Source organism: Vipera berus (genome assembly GCF_964194415.1).
Source record: "Vipera berus genome assembly, chromosome: 4".
Taxonomy (NCBI): Eukaryota; Metazoa; Chordata; class Lepidosauria; order Squamata; family Viperidae; genus Vipera; species Vipera berus.
The window spans coordinates 57,878,039-57,892,110 of record NC_138206.1 but is presented as its reverse complement, the minus strand read 5'-3'; the positions used below and the strand labels follow the sequence as shown (position 1 = coordinate 57,892,110).

Here is a 14,072-nt window from a genome sequence, read left to right as displayed (position 1 = left end):
ATATAAAAAGAAATGGACTTCAATGATGTGGCTGCATTTGCCATCTTAATTCCTTCCTCCCTGCAGATGTTCCTATTTCTCTCTGTTGCAAATATGTGAATGGCACAAGAGAAAGGGATTTTGCTTCACCTGCAGCTGATTTTATACTCTATTAAGTTGGCAATTGTGGGAGCAATTGTTGAAATCTAGTGTTTATTGTGTGGGTGGGAAGAAACCAAACCTAAGTCTGTGTTTCTAGGAGTAGGAGGGGGAGACTTTGATAAAATGCAAGATTTATGCCAGAAGGCTGAGTGTCATTTGAACTTTGTTGACATTTGGCAAATAGGATAGTCCTGCCGCACCCCAATATGCTTCTATTTATCCAGGGATAAAACAGGAGAAAGATTAGATTTGAAGAGCTATGCTTAATCATTTCCTGCTTGGTTTTGCATTGCCAATTAGAGCCAATTATTTCAGGAACATGAGCACATATTCCTAAGAGAGTAGCAGGCTTCATGCGGGCACCTCCCAATGTAATATTTCCCTTATCTACAGAATGACAAACAGCTTAAGAGTGATCTAGTCATCAGACTGATGTTATCACTCTTTCTCAGCAATCTTTGCTTATACAGTAGGTGTAGTAAAGGAATGAACAAGCTTTATTGTAAATAAAACAAAATCAAAAATTCTATGGAGGCGTAATAAAACAATGTAAAGACCAAATGTGGGTATTATGATTGACATGCCCATGGGAACTGTGATCCCTGACTTACAAAACAGCTGTTAGACTCTTATCAGTGAATAATAGATGGACAAACAGCCACTGTTTTAATAAAGCCATTGAAAGACGTTTACAATGTAATGACAATTTAGGAAGAACATTTGATGTACATGAAAGCTGCATCACCGTTAGCCTAGCACCTTTCCCATGGTTTGTCTATGTATGGATCCTCTGATTCTGAGTCAATATCTTTCCACAAATTTTGGAGATGCTGATTATGCAGACCTATGTGGATGTGTTCATGAGTATTATCTCCACATGAACTTGCCACATGCGTTTTACAGTAAACGGCATTAACAATCACAGCATCCTTCTGTAATGAAGAACGTTGTTATCAATTATGACAAATCTTAACTTTAAATTTTTTCAACAAAAGACAAAGGCACAAGTGGTCAACTGATTCCCATGAATTAGAGTAAGTGAAATATTTTAAGTACTTGGGCAGAGTATTTCAAGCCTCTAGGAAATTAACAGCCCAAGTAAATTCTGCCACTTCTACTGCCCAAAAAAGCACACTATGAACTAAATTTTATAGGCAACAGGGGGCAAATTACATTCCAGCATCAGTCACATTGTTTATGGCCAATTTATGTGGGATGAAACCTGGCCTATATACAAACCTTAGGGCTTATGAAATCACTTATTTTCCTTAGGACTTTGTTCAGTATCCCAAAATGCACTCCTAATGCAATCTTGATTTTTATCCATAGAGAGAAGAGTGGAAGGGAGACGGTTAGCATCATCATCATCATCATCATGCGTTCATCAAAATGCTCTACAATTAATTTTCAGCTTTTTTGTACTTTTGTACAAAGGTGCTGCAATTTTTCTTTTTTGCTATAACTACACAATATACTTTTATATTGGAGAATTTTTGCCTTCTTTGGATGACTTTGTGCAGTCTTGAGATGGCTTATTTGTAAACCATTGGTTCCTTTTTTTAAAAAAAAATCCTATCCATAATCTGATTGCTTTAAAATGAAACCAGAAGATTCTATAAGATCGGCCAAATAACCAGAACAAAAAGACATATTTAAAGAGTGAGCTAAGGTCCTACACCAAGCATGGGAGGAATACATATAAAAGGGGAGAGGAGACTATGTTTTATATAGGGAATTCTGATAGAAAAAACTGTTAGACACTAGCTGAATGTTGAACTTATTTAAATATATCAGGTCACTTATTTACTGAGTTGAACACAGCTTGACTTTGGTGCTTGCTAGCAGGGACAGACACACACAAAATCTGTATTCTAATTACGGTTGGTTGCGTACTTACTCAGATGTTTCAACTGAGTTTGGCATTTTTATCCACCTATTGTGTCCGTCCCTAGGGCTGGTTTAACACCATCAACATCTGCCTATCGAAGGTCCTTTAGAAGGACTTGCTAAGTAGATAAAAATGCCAAACCCAATCAAACATCTGGGTGACTGTGCAACCAACCTTAATTAGAGAACACAGATTATGTGGTCCCTGGTAGCCAACCACAGTGTTCAGATCGGTTGTTTGTTGCACAGTTGGACAGATGTCCAGACTTGATTTGCCATTTTTATCTACCTATTGAGTCCTTCCCAAGGCCCTGGGGTAGATAGATGTGGATGTTTGATGGTGTTTAAAAATACTGTAGCAAGATATAAGCTGCCTTTTGAAATTGACTAATGGTGAATTTGTCAATGACAATGGTATTCAAGTGATGCTCCAGTTGTTTTGGGATTGCACCTAAGGTATCTATGACTACGGGTACTATTTTGCTTTCTTTTGCCACAGACATTCTATTTCTATTTGCAGGACTTCATATTTTGTTATCTTCTTTCTCTTCTCTTGTACTTCTCCAGGTATTGCCATGTCCACTATCCAGACTTTTTTGTCTTTCTTATCAACAGTTGTTAAGTCTGGGTTGTTAAGTGTCAGATGCCTGTCTGTTTGAATTCTAAAGTCCCATAGCACTTTAGCTTCTTCATTTTTTATTACTTTTTGTATTTTATAGTCCCACCAGGACTTGCTTGCAGGCAAATGGTATTTCTTGCAGATCTTCCAATGCACCATTATTGCTACTTTGTTGCAATACCTTAGGGAGCACCTGCTGCCAGCATCAGCTTCCCATCGTCCTGTGCGCGCCCACAGGGAGGGCCTCCTTAGGGTTCCACCAGTTAGAGACTGCCGGTGGGTGATCCCCAGGGGTAGGGTGTTCTCTGTGAGTGTGCCCGCCCTTTGGAACAAACTGCTGCTTCGGACTGCCCCCGACCTTCACTCGTTTTGCTGGGACTTAAAAACCTGGTTGTTTGAATTGTCTGGCCTGGACTGAGGGATTTTAAATTATATTAATAAATTTAAAATTTAAAATTTAAAATTTAAAATTTAAAATTTAAAATTTAAAATTTAAAATTTAAAATTTAAAATTTAAAATTATTTAAAATTTAAAATTATTTAACATTTAAAATTTAAAATTTAAAATTTAAAATTTAAAATTTAAAATTTAAAATTTAAAATTTAAAATTTAAAATTTAAAATTTAAAATTTAAAATTTAAAATAATTTAAAATTTAAAATTATTTTAAATTTTAAATTATTTTAAATTTTAAATTATTTTAAATTTTAAATTTTAAATTTTAAATTTTAAATTTTAAATTTTAAATTTTAAATTTTAAATTTTAAATTTTAAATTTTAAATTTTAAATTTTAAATTTTAAATTTTAAATTTTAAATAATTTTAAATAATTTTAAATAATTTTAAATAATTTTAAATAATTTTAAATTTTAAATAATTTTAAATTTTAAATTTTAAATAATTTTAAATAATTTTAAATAATTTTAAATAATTTTAAATAATTTTAAATAATTTTAAATAATTTTAAATTTTAAATTTTAAATTTTAAATTTTAAATTTTAAATTTTAAATTTTAAATTTTAAATTTTAAATTTTAAATTTATCTTAATTGTGGGCTTGTATTAATTTAATTTTATTTTATTCTCTCTTTTGTATTGTTTTTTGACTTGCCCTGTGAACCGCCCTGAGTCCTTCGGGAATGGGGTGGTATATAAATTCAACTAATAAAATAAATAAATAAATAAATCTTTGTAATCAGTCTGTGTCTTCCATTGTACCATTGATTTTTTCACAAAATGTCTGATATTTCTTACTGTTATTTGTAGGCACTTGATTATTCAATCATGTGGCAGAGAGTTGAATTCTTGTAATCACTCCATGCTATATACAAGTTGATCTCCCTTTTCTTGCAGTTTTTCACAATCATCTTGTCAATTAGTTGTTGATCTTTTGTTTCTCTGATATTTAGGCACTTTCCTTTCAGCTCAAGTGGAGAAAGTTTGTTTTCCACTAGATGTTGAACTGTTATTCACTGCAGTTTCTCCATTGATGGATTGCTAGAAACGTTTCTGATTAGACTGAAATTGGAGATTCCACCTATAACTTGCAATTCAAACTCTGTATCTGCCGATCCTCTTGGCTATAGCTCTTATTTGAAATTTTATTATTTCCAGTGCTTTCTTAATTTTCCTCATTTCTAAGTAGTATTTTTTGATTAGATATTTTTTGGTCTTCTTGTTCAACAACTTTTTTCATTTCATATGTTCTAGCTTGCTTTCATTTGATCTCAGCTTGCTGATCTTATTTTCCAGCCTAATCTTCCATTTTAGATGTGTATCCTAGATATTCAGTTGTAACTGCAGCTGTACTATAAATTATTTGGTTTGTTTCATGCTGCAAGCTGGTGCTTAGATTTGATATTACAGTATTGGCATCTTTTAATGCTTGGGCTAGCTGTCGCTTTGGAACAAGCTTCAATTTAAGCAACCTTATTCTGTTGTTCTTGTACTGTTCTAGATGTTTAGTTATTCTTTCTTTCAATTTTTCTACTTCTTTAGTGATAGAGCTTTGTTTTTTGTGAAGCAGAGGAGACAGTGCCTGGTTTCTAATGCAAACAATTCTATACCTGTGCTGGCTTCCACTACTGCCAGCTCCCTCTGGTTTGCTTCTACAGTCTGAGGTACTTATGGCAAGGCTTTGATTTCTTTGCCCTGTTTAGACTTTTGTAGGTCTTCCAATGCTGCTTCTATGAATACTTTATTTTGTATTATAAATCATTGATCTGCTAGCCTCTGTTCTGTTATTTCTAATTCTAGATGTTGTTTTTCCAGACTTGATGCATTCATTTCAAATATTCTCTTCTTCTTGGACTTGATCTGTAATAACAGATCATTATTTCTATGTTTTCTGTCACTGCATATTTGTGACAAGTAAACACCTTTCCCTCCAGTAGTTCTGCAACTGCTGGCCTTGGTTGTTCAGCCAACAGTCCTGAGTCTGATAGCCTGTTTTTCATCAAATGCCCAGGAACTCCAACAACTAGCATGGGTCTTGTTGACCCGGGCCATGTCCAAGCCAATATGGGTTTCAGTAATTTATGTTTCACCATAATTTTTATGGGAAAGACACTCTTTGTCTGACTCCTCTGATGAGATGTGTCCAGTATGGTTGAACCTCTGGTATAGCTCTCATCTTCCTCAGAGCACACAAGCTCCACAACCATGTCAAGACAGTGCCTCAGTGGGTATCAGGGTAGCCCATAATTGGTCAGAGAACACAGATTGTGTGGTCCCTGCTAGGAAGCACCAGAGTCAAGTTGAGTTCAAATCAGTGGAATACATTTAATTAATTAAGATCTACATTCAAGGGAAAGTAGAGAAAGCTGCAAAATAAATTTTTTGTGGAAAAAAGCAAATAATCCTTTAAAAACAGCTTATAAAGAGAAAGTTTATTCTGTCCTACAATAGGGAATCTGAAGTAAGACTCTCCTGGGAAAGGAAATATCAATCTCTGGGATGATCTCACCTTCTGGTCCTCAATATTGACTAGATCCTCAATAGCCCTGATTCTGGTTGTTGTTTCTAAATGCTAGTTTGGTGTATAAAAGGGCTGCCCCCATCCATGATTTGATAGTGGTAAAAGGTAAAGGTAAAGGTTCCCCTGCACATGTGTGCTAGTCGTTTCTGACTCTAGGGGCCAGTGCTCCTCTCTGTTTCAAAGCCGAAGAGCCAGCGCTTGTCCGAGGACTTCTCCGTTGTCATGTGGCCGGCATGACTAGATGCCAAAGGTGCATGGAACACTGTTACCTTCCCACCGTAGTGGTCCCTATTTTTCTACATGCATTTTTACGTACTTTCGAACTGCTAGGTTGGCAGAAGCTGGGACGAGTAAAAGGCGCTCACTCTGTTAAGCGGCACTCGGGATTCGACCCGCCAAACTGCCGACCTTCTGATCGACAAGCTCAGCGTTCTAACTCACTGAGCCACCGCGTCCCTTTACCTTTTGATAGTGGATGAGGCAACTAATCTGGCATGTATAACCAGGTTGGATCCAGAAGGGGATGTTTCCATCTTTGAAGTATGCCTACCTGGGATTTGAGTCTGACATCAATTACACTCCTGTACCAGGGAGGGTGGGACTGTGTTCTGAGAAGGTGATCTAGTGATTTTTAGGGACACTGTGCAATATATTAGCAAAAAAAAAGTATCATGATTGAAATCGGGCCCTAGGAAACAGTTGGATTTGATGCTGCTATACCAGCCTTCTTACTTGAGCTGTCTTACTCTGTTGTGGAGTTGATAGTAGAATCTCCTAGACCAGTAGTTCTCAACCTTTTCTTCACCAAGGAACCCTTTAAATACCTTTTGTAGCTATGGACTATGACCACATACCCCCAAGACTTAAGATTTAAATCATAACATTTCTTCAAGCATTTGCAGACCTCCCCCATGACAACACCACAACTCCCCAGGAATCCATGGACCACAGGTTAAGAACCACTGTCCTAGACTGTTGGGTCTGTGTGACTTCAATCTACAGTCCTGGGGCACTGAACTGGAGGTGGCTTGAGAATTCACAGCCAAAACGGCAACTGTAGACCCGAACATAACTTACACAGGTGTCACACACAAGGTCTTTTTCTTTTCCTGGAACAGTTTCAATGTGATTTGAAAACACAGAATGTTGCAGTTAGTCCTTTCTCATGGTATGATCACACTGGGGTCTGCATGACTTGAAGAGACAAAAAAAAGTGTATCTTAAAAGACGTAAAAGATGGTGACAAATGTTTGCTATTAAGAACATAAGGTCATAAGTGTCAGGAAGTGATCTTCCACTGCCCTGGCAATAGAGAAATAACTTTGTCTCTGGTAACTACTCTACTGTAGGCATCAGAAGGACACTCCATTGAAAGCATATGCATGGTTAGGAACATAATGGATCTAGCTGATCATTCAAAACAGATCATCAGGTCCTGGGCTGTGAAGTTTTTTAAAACTCAAAATGAATACTTTGAATTGGACAATATACTAAATTGGGACCAGTCAACTTCTCAAAACTATAAAAGAACTGTAAAAGAAAATAAAAGCAAAAATAAAAGACAAGAAATTCTGTGGAGAACTAAGAGGGACTCTGCAATAAAGTATTTGGTGTACATGTCTCCAGGGTCAGCCCAATTAGATCTCTGGATTTTAAATGAGCTTGCAGATGTCATTATAAAGTCCTTTTCTCTATTCCTTGCGGAATCGCAATGAACACCCACAGTGCTAGAAAATTGGAAAAGGTCAAATGTTTTTATCTTCAAAGAGAATGCCAAAGTAATTAAGACCCTTCAGCTTAGCTGACCATGGAAATGTGGTGGATGTAGCATATCTGTGCCCTTATAAGGTAGAATACCATATAAAGGGCACAGGAAATAGTCTTGAAGGACAGGAGGAAATGTTCCTACCAAAGCAATGATTAGAGAAGCATAGTTCGAGTACCGGTACTTTCCGAGAAATTTGAGCAAACACCTCAGACAGGTCCCTCTGTCATTCATATGAAAATACAGTGAGGGAGAGGAACAGCACACTCAGACGATTCTGTTGTTATATGTCAGGCCCAAGCAACAGGTCAACAGTTGACCTGAAGAGCTGCAATTTGACTACTGAAATTCTACCTATAATATAGGAATCGTCTCCAGACAGCTGGCCTTCCCTTGGGAACAAACAGATAAGGTTCCGTAGAGTTTGGGGCGTGGTGGGTGTGGGTATCAGTCCTAGATCTCTTGACAATTCAAAGTTAACTCCCCACTTGATTCTTCCTTTCTGCATGGCTGGAGATATATATATATATATATATATATATATATATATATATATATATATATATATATATATATATATATATATATATATATATATGTGTGTGTGTGTGTGTGTGTGTGTGTGTGTGTGTGTGTGTGTGTGTGTCAAATATTAACTATTTAGATTACCTTGCTAGGCCCCAAATATGGGGCAAATCTTTATTTCCTGTTTTCAGCCTATCTTGAAGGCCATCGAACAGGCAGTAGTCACACCGGACAGCTCATATATTTGTGTAAATTACTAACAAAGTCTCCCTTAATTCTTTGTTAGTAATTTACACACACACACACACACACACACACACACACACACACACACACATATATATATATATATATATATATATATATATATATATATATACCCACACATGTGTGCTAGTCGTTTCCGACTCTAGGGGCCGGTGCTCATCTCCGTTTCAAAGCCGAAGAGCCAGCGCTTGTCCGAGGATGTCTTCGTGGTCATGTGGCCGGCATGACTAGACGACAAAGTCGCACGGAACGCTGTTACCTTCCCACTGCAGTGGTCCCTATTTTTCTACTTGCATTTTTACGTGCTTTCGAACTGCTAGGTTGGCAGATATATATAAAACTGCGTTCAAATTGAACAGCCCTCTCACAATGAAGGGAGCGGGATTCAGCATCACTTATACCCTGTTTACAATGCAGTCCTCTCAGCAATCCCAAGACAGTTCCACACCTGTTTGCACTCATTCAGGTGACTTTGAGGATATAGATTAACTCTCAGGTGATTTCAATGACTCTTGAAATGTTAACGACCAGCTGATGCAAAGAGTAGGAATCCTCTCCATTCTCCACCAGTTAGAACTGAAGCAGATTCTTGGATGAGAAGTGAAAGATCTTCAAGAAAAAAGCAAGAAAGGCTAGTCGCTGTTTGGGGAAAAAAAAAGCACTTTTGGGTCATTCTCCTTAGCAGTTTTCACCAACAGAACCACCTTTTTGGGAGAGAGAGAGAGCATAGAAACTTCAACAGAAATTAAAATGATCTGGCTTTTGGCTATTTGCCTAACCATAGGGTTCAGCAATGCCTATTCTTGTAAGTGTACACGTTTTCATTATGTTTCTATGGTATGTGTAATGTGAAAGATCAAATAGTGAGAGATTAACATATATGAATAGTGAAAGCATAGGCAAAATTGCTCAGTAGAAAGCTCAAAAGGATGTAATGAGAATTTGGAAAATCAAAATCGAATTGGAGAAGAAATATTGGAATATGTAGAAAATATTTCACCAGACAACAATTCTTTTAGGGTTTTTTTTTGTATTGCAGCTAATTATAATTAATGGAGTTATTGCCACAATGTTAAATAATTATGTATTTGTTATTTGTAATGACAATGACATCAGATAAAATAAAAGAGCTGGTAATATTGTGCTATCTTTCAAATAGCTATGGAGCAATGCAATGTTCCAGCAACGGCAAGAGAAAATTGCTCCCCTCCCGGCATCACTGAACATCAGTGCAAAGCTAAAAAATGCTGTTTTGATTCAAATGTACATAATGTCCCGTGGTGTTTCAAGCCAGCTTCAGTAGACGGTTTGTATCTTTCCCTCAAAGTCATTACTGGGCTGTGAGTTTCTTTCAGTTTCATCACTGTGACTGCATGAGTGTGAAAATGAACAATTTCTGGATCTTGATAAATTGCAGCCTAAATGGTTTTATATATTCTGTGTGTCAGTTTGAGGTGCCATGAATTCTGCATGTTATTCAGTGACCTTTTGACCCGGAGAATACCATATATGTATATGTATATGTATATGTATATGTATATGTATATGTATATGTATATGTATATGTATATGTATATGTATATGTATATGTATATGTATATGTATATGTATATGTATATGTATATGTATATGTATATGTATATGTATATGTATATGTATATGTATATGTATATGTATATGTATATGTATATGTATATGTATATATATGTATATATATATATCAGTCATCCTTCTTTTCCATTTTCAATAGTCTAGTAATGACCATGTATAAATCCATTTTATACTCCAACAGGAATGTCACAGCACCTGCTATCGGAACCACTTAACTTACTCTGCCTAATGGTAGTCCTAGCATTAGCTAGGAATGGCAAAGAAGAGAATATAGGGAATGGAGGAATTTCACTTTTTAAAATTTACATAGAATCATAGGGCTGGAAGGGACTTGGGTTGTGTGTGTCTTCTAATCCAACCCCCTCCCCAAGGCAGGAATCCTTATATCATCAAAGACAAATAGATGTCCAACCTTTTCTTGAAAACCTCCAACGATGGGGATGGAGCACCCAACCACTCTGGGAGGCAAGCTGCTCCCCTTTTGTTCTTTGCCAAACTTCAATGGAAGTGGTACCTCCTTTATTACCTATTATATTTCCCCATTAGGACTGCGGCTTTTATGCATCGCACAATAGAAGAAGCAGTAAAAAAAAAGTGTTGTGCTCTCATATTATCTCTTCCCACTCTTTAAAATAGGCCTTTGTTTCTAGTACTGTGTGGACAGAAACTAGGCATTGTTTCATATATGACGAGTTTTCCCCAATCTTGTTTTTCAGGATCTGTTTCAATTGCTGCTCTTTATATACATAAAAACATGTTATTAACTCAAAAGTTTATTCAAAAATATATTTAATGCATTTATGTTGTTTCTAAAATGGCAGTTTGTCCTGTATTTCTTTTTAAAAACAAAATAACACTTCCACTATCAGTTTGGAAATGTGATAAAACACTGATGGAGAAGTTAAATTTTCCTCACTGTACAATCCTATCTAATATCCCACCGACCCAACATCCTTAAAAAATTTGAGCGGGAAAACACCATATCCCTGTATTAATTAGAAAAACCAAATGGGTAAGGCAATATTATTATAATGACAATTTTACAATAAGCAACAGCAAAGGAAGACACTTCAATAACATCACAAGACAGATGGTGAATTACTGGAGACGGTCTCTTATGAGGCAAGTAACATGTACTGCAAATTGCATCAGCCTATTTAAAGTCAGATTTTTTTCACAATTTGTGGTGAGAAGTGTTATGATGAATCTACTAAATTGTAGTTTTACTGTTTTTCATTCCATTCAGCATTATCCATTTTTGTTTTTATTGTAGCGTGTGCCTTATAAAATGTTTTCCACCAAACCGACACTCTTAATAGGAAGTACCGTACATTTCTGCATGAAGAGCTGTTCATCTAACTTCTTTCATGACTGTGCTTTTCATTATTTCTTCATACCTTATGAAATCCTGCAGAAAAAATACAGCTGAATAAACTAATCAAATCCACTTCCCCTGATCTAAGGGGAAGAATTAACTAATTATGATTGTGAAATGCTACTTTTCTGAATCCTGGTGCCCAACAATATTTGCACTCTCTAAAAAATAAAGCAAAGCAAACTATGTGATGTGTTTAACTTCATCTTAAGTATGTCTCTCCCTTTTTCTCCCTGGAAATCAACAAATTCTGTCACTGCCACCTAATGGATAACAAGTACAGCCCCAGGCAATGCAAAGTATTTATTTGGATACATCCCATCCAAGTTTGTGGTGGGGTGTGTGTTTGTGTGTGTGTGTGGGGGGGGAAAGCTCCCTTTATTTAATCCTGCCTGAATCTTTGTGATTGTTTTGTTTCTCCAGCAATTCAAAGAGATGTTAATTCAATAATTCTGCTCTATTTCAGTCTCATATTCAGGAGGCCTATTGTCAGGACCCAGATTATTAGTGCAGTTATACCTTTAAAATGTTCCTACTTAACCCCAGGCTTTTTCCAACTGTGTGAAGTTAAAACTCTCAAAATTCTCAACAGTGGTGTTGCAGGCTGGGGAATTCTGGACAATCTCCAGAATTTTGGGAGTTTGAATTCCACAGAATTGGAAAAAAAACCAGGTTCATGCATCTGGAAGATTAACCAGTTGGGGATTCTGCAGGTACAGTACAACTAAGCCCTCCAGGATAACCATGATTCCGCCAATTGAAAAAGGCTACAGAATTCAAACTACTCCCAAGGGAATTTAATATATTAAATATTTAAAGGTATTAAAATTCTTTCCAATGGTTACTTCTATTTAATAGTGTCAGAATTCCTACCTAACCAATATTTAACTATGTAGTACATCATTTGAATTCCATTTGTGAACCTATAGAATAGGTATTCCTCTAATAGTTCATTTTTTACACCTTCAACAAATGCTTGAAGGGATTTGTGAGACCACCTAAATAGCAGTGCCCACCATTAATATCAAGTGCTGTGTCCCTGATGAATATCCATTAGATGAGTATAATTGTCTAGGGCAGAGGTCTTCAAACTCGGCCCTTTTATGACTCATGGACTTCAACTCCCAGAATTCCTCAGCCAGGCACGCTGGCTGAGGAATTCTGGGAATTGAAGTCCATGAGTCATAAAAGGGCCGAGTTTGAAGACCCCTGGTCTAGGGTATGCATGTAGTGCTTCTGTCCTCCTAAAATATATCTAGATTCCATTCCACATACGTACATCTAATACACATTTGTAAGAGGAATTGAAGATGGCAAAAGTTCAGATAGGGACAAAATTAGAGGGCCTCTCTCTGTTTTCCAGAAACATAAAGAAGAAGAAAAAATCATGAATTCTTCTAAGGACAACTGATTCAGCCATATCTTTCTAAAACAAAATATATCTGAAAAAATATGTGGACATTCACATATGAGACTTCAACTCAATTGACTCTGAATATAATAGCCTAATAGTCAATGGTGAAACTTTAGCAGCTACACGCCTCTATGTTTCAACTTGCCTTTAGAGTTTAAGGGGGGAGATGTTACTTTCAAGTGGGTTAGATGGAGAAATGGAACTTCTATGATTCTGCTGAAGACTGTGAGAGCCTGAAACCTTTTCAAGGACACCAGAACAGGTGTGGATTTGAAGCAGACGGTTCCCATAACAAAGTGAACTTGTTTATACAGTATAGACTACGTAAGATATTAGGGGCTTGATAGCATAATCAAATCAGAATTGTTACTTCAAAAATCTTCTTGCCTAGCCTTCAGGTAATGAAGGAAATCTATGGCTATAGCATCCTTGATTGATGACTATTACTTTAAACCAGTGTTTCTCAACCTTGGCAATTTTAAGATGCAAGGAATTCAACTCCCAGAATTCCCCAGCCAGCATGCAATCTGGACATCAAATCCAACTAACACTGAATCAAAATTAATGCCTTTTTTATATTTGTTGCTTTGGATTTAACCGCCTGGAGAAAAAGATAATGGTTTTGTTACAATGACAGCCCTTCAGGTACCTGAGGATGATTAGATGATTAACATACTCCCTCTTAATCGTAATTAAAACGGACATTAATTAAATGATCTCTGTACTTTCTTTGTCACCTTCCTCTGGACACTCTTCATCAACCTCTATAAGTAGCAGAAGAAATATTTAAAAGCAGGTTTTAACTTCATATATGAAAACGCTCTCTATTCTAGCTGTGTCAGATCTGGGTATAGTGATACCACAAGAATCAGCCTTGTACAGGACCAATTTCTCTCTAGCTGAAAAGCTTATTCCTCATTTGTAGAACTAGTTACCGAAGATACAATTTATTTGACATTTTGTATTTTAAAGGCTTCAGAGGATACTATATATAAATTTTCACAATGTATTCATGCAGTGTTGACATCTCCCCATTTACCTCTGTTGTCTGTGATCATTACCAATCAAAGAATTTGATAAAAAGAGGGGAGTTATTACTGATGAAAAATGCATTCTGTTCATACTATAGAGTATAGAACCATAGAATGAGTTTTCTTGCAGTCTGTATCGTAATCAGCTATGCGGAAAAAATAGGGAAATGTTACCTTGCCATTTATCTTGTTTTATCAACATTTCTTATTAAAAAGTGTAGATGTACAATGCAGTTTGCATTACTTTCAGGAAGGCTTAAAAATGAGGGTGGTCCCCAAACAGTGCATGCTGAAGATAAAGATTTCCAAGCAAATCTGTCTGAATTCCAGGGCACATCCTTGATGTCAGAATAATGCCAGGGGTTATGGTTTATCTATCCAAATATGGAAAACATCCAACATACTGCCAATATGTTGCAGTAAGAGCTCAGAAGATCCAGTGCTAAGACAGTGAACTAGGT

The 14,072-nt window shown here is 36.3% G+C and overlaps 1 protein-coding gene across 1 annotated transcript in view; it reads left to right on the top strand.

The window, feature by feature from the left end:
• Positions 1 to 11,220, top strand: part of TMPRSS3 (transmembrane serine protease 3) — a gene marked incomplete at both ends in the record, with an annotated part of 30,852 nt that extends 19,632 nt beyond the window's left edge. Inside the window, one exon of the mRNA XM_081326363.1 lies at positions 11,065 to 11,220. Within this exon, the coding sequence (XP_081182489.1) occupies positions 11,065 to 11,220 (156 nt within the window). The remainder of the gene's footprint in view (positions 1 to 11,064) is intronic.
• Positions 11,221 to 14,072: the final 2,852 nt, after the last annotated feature.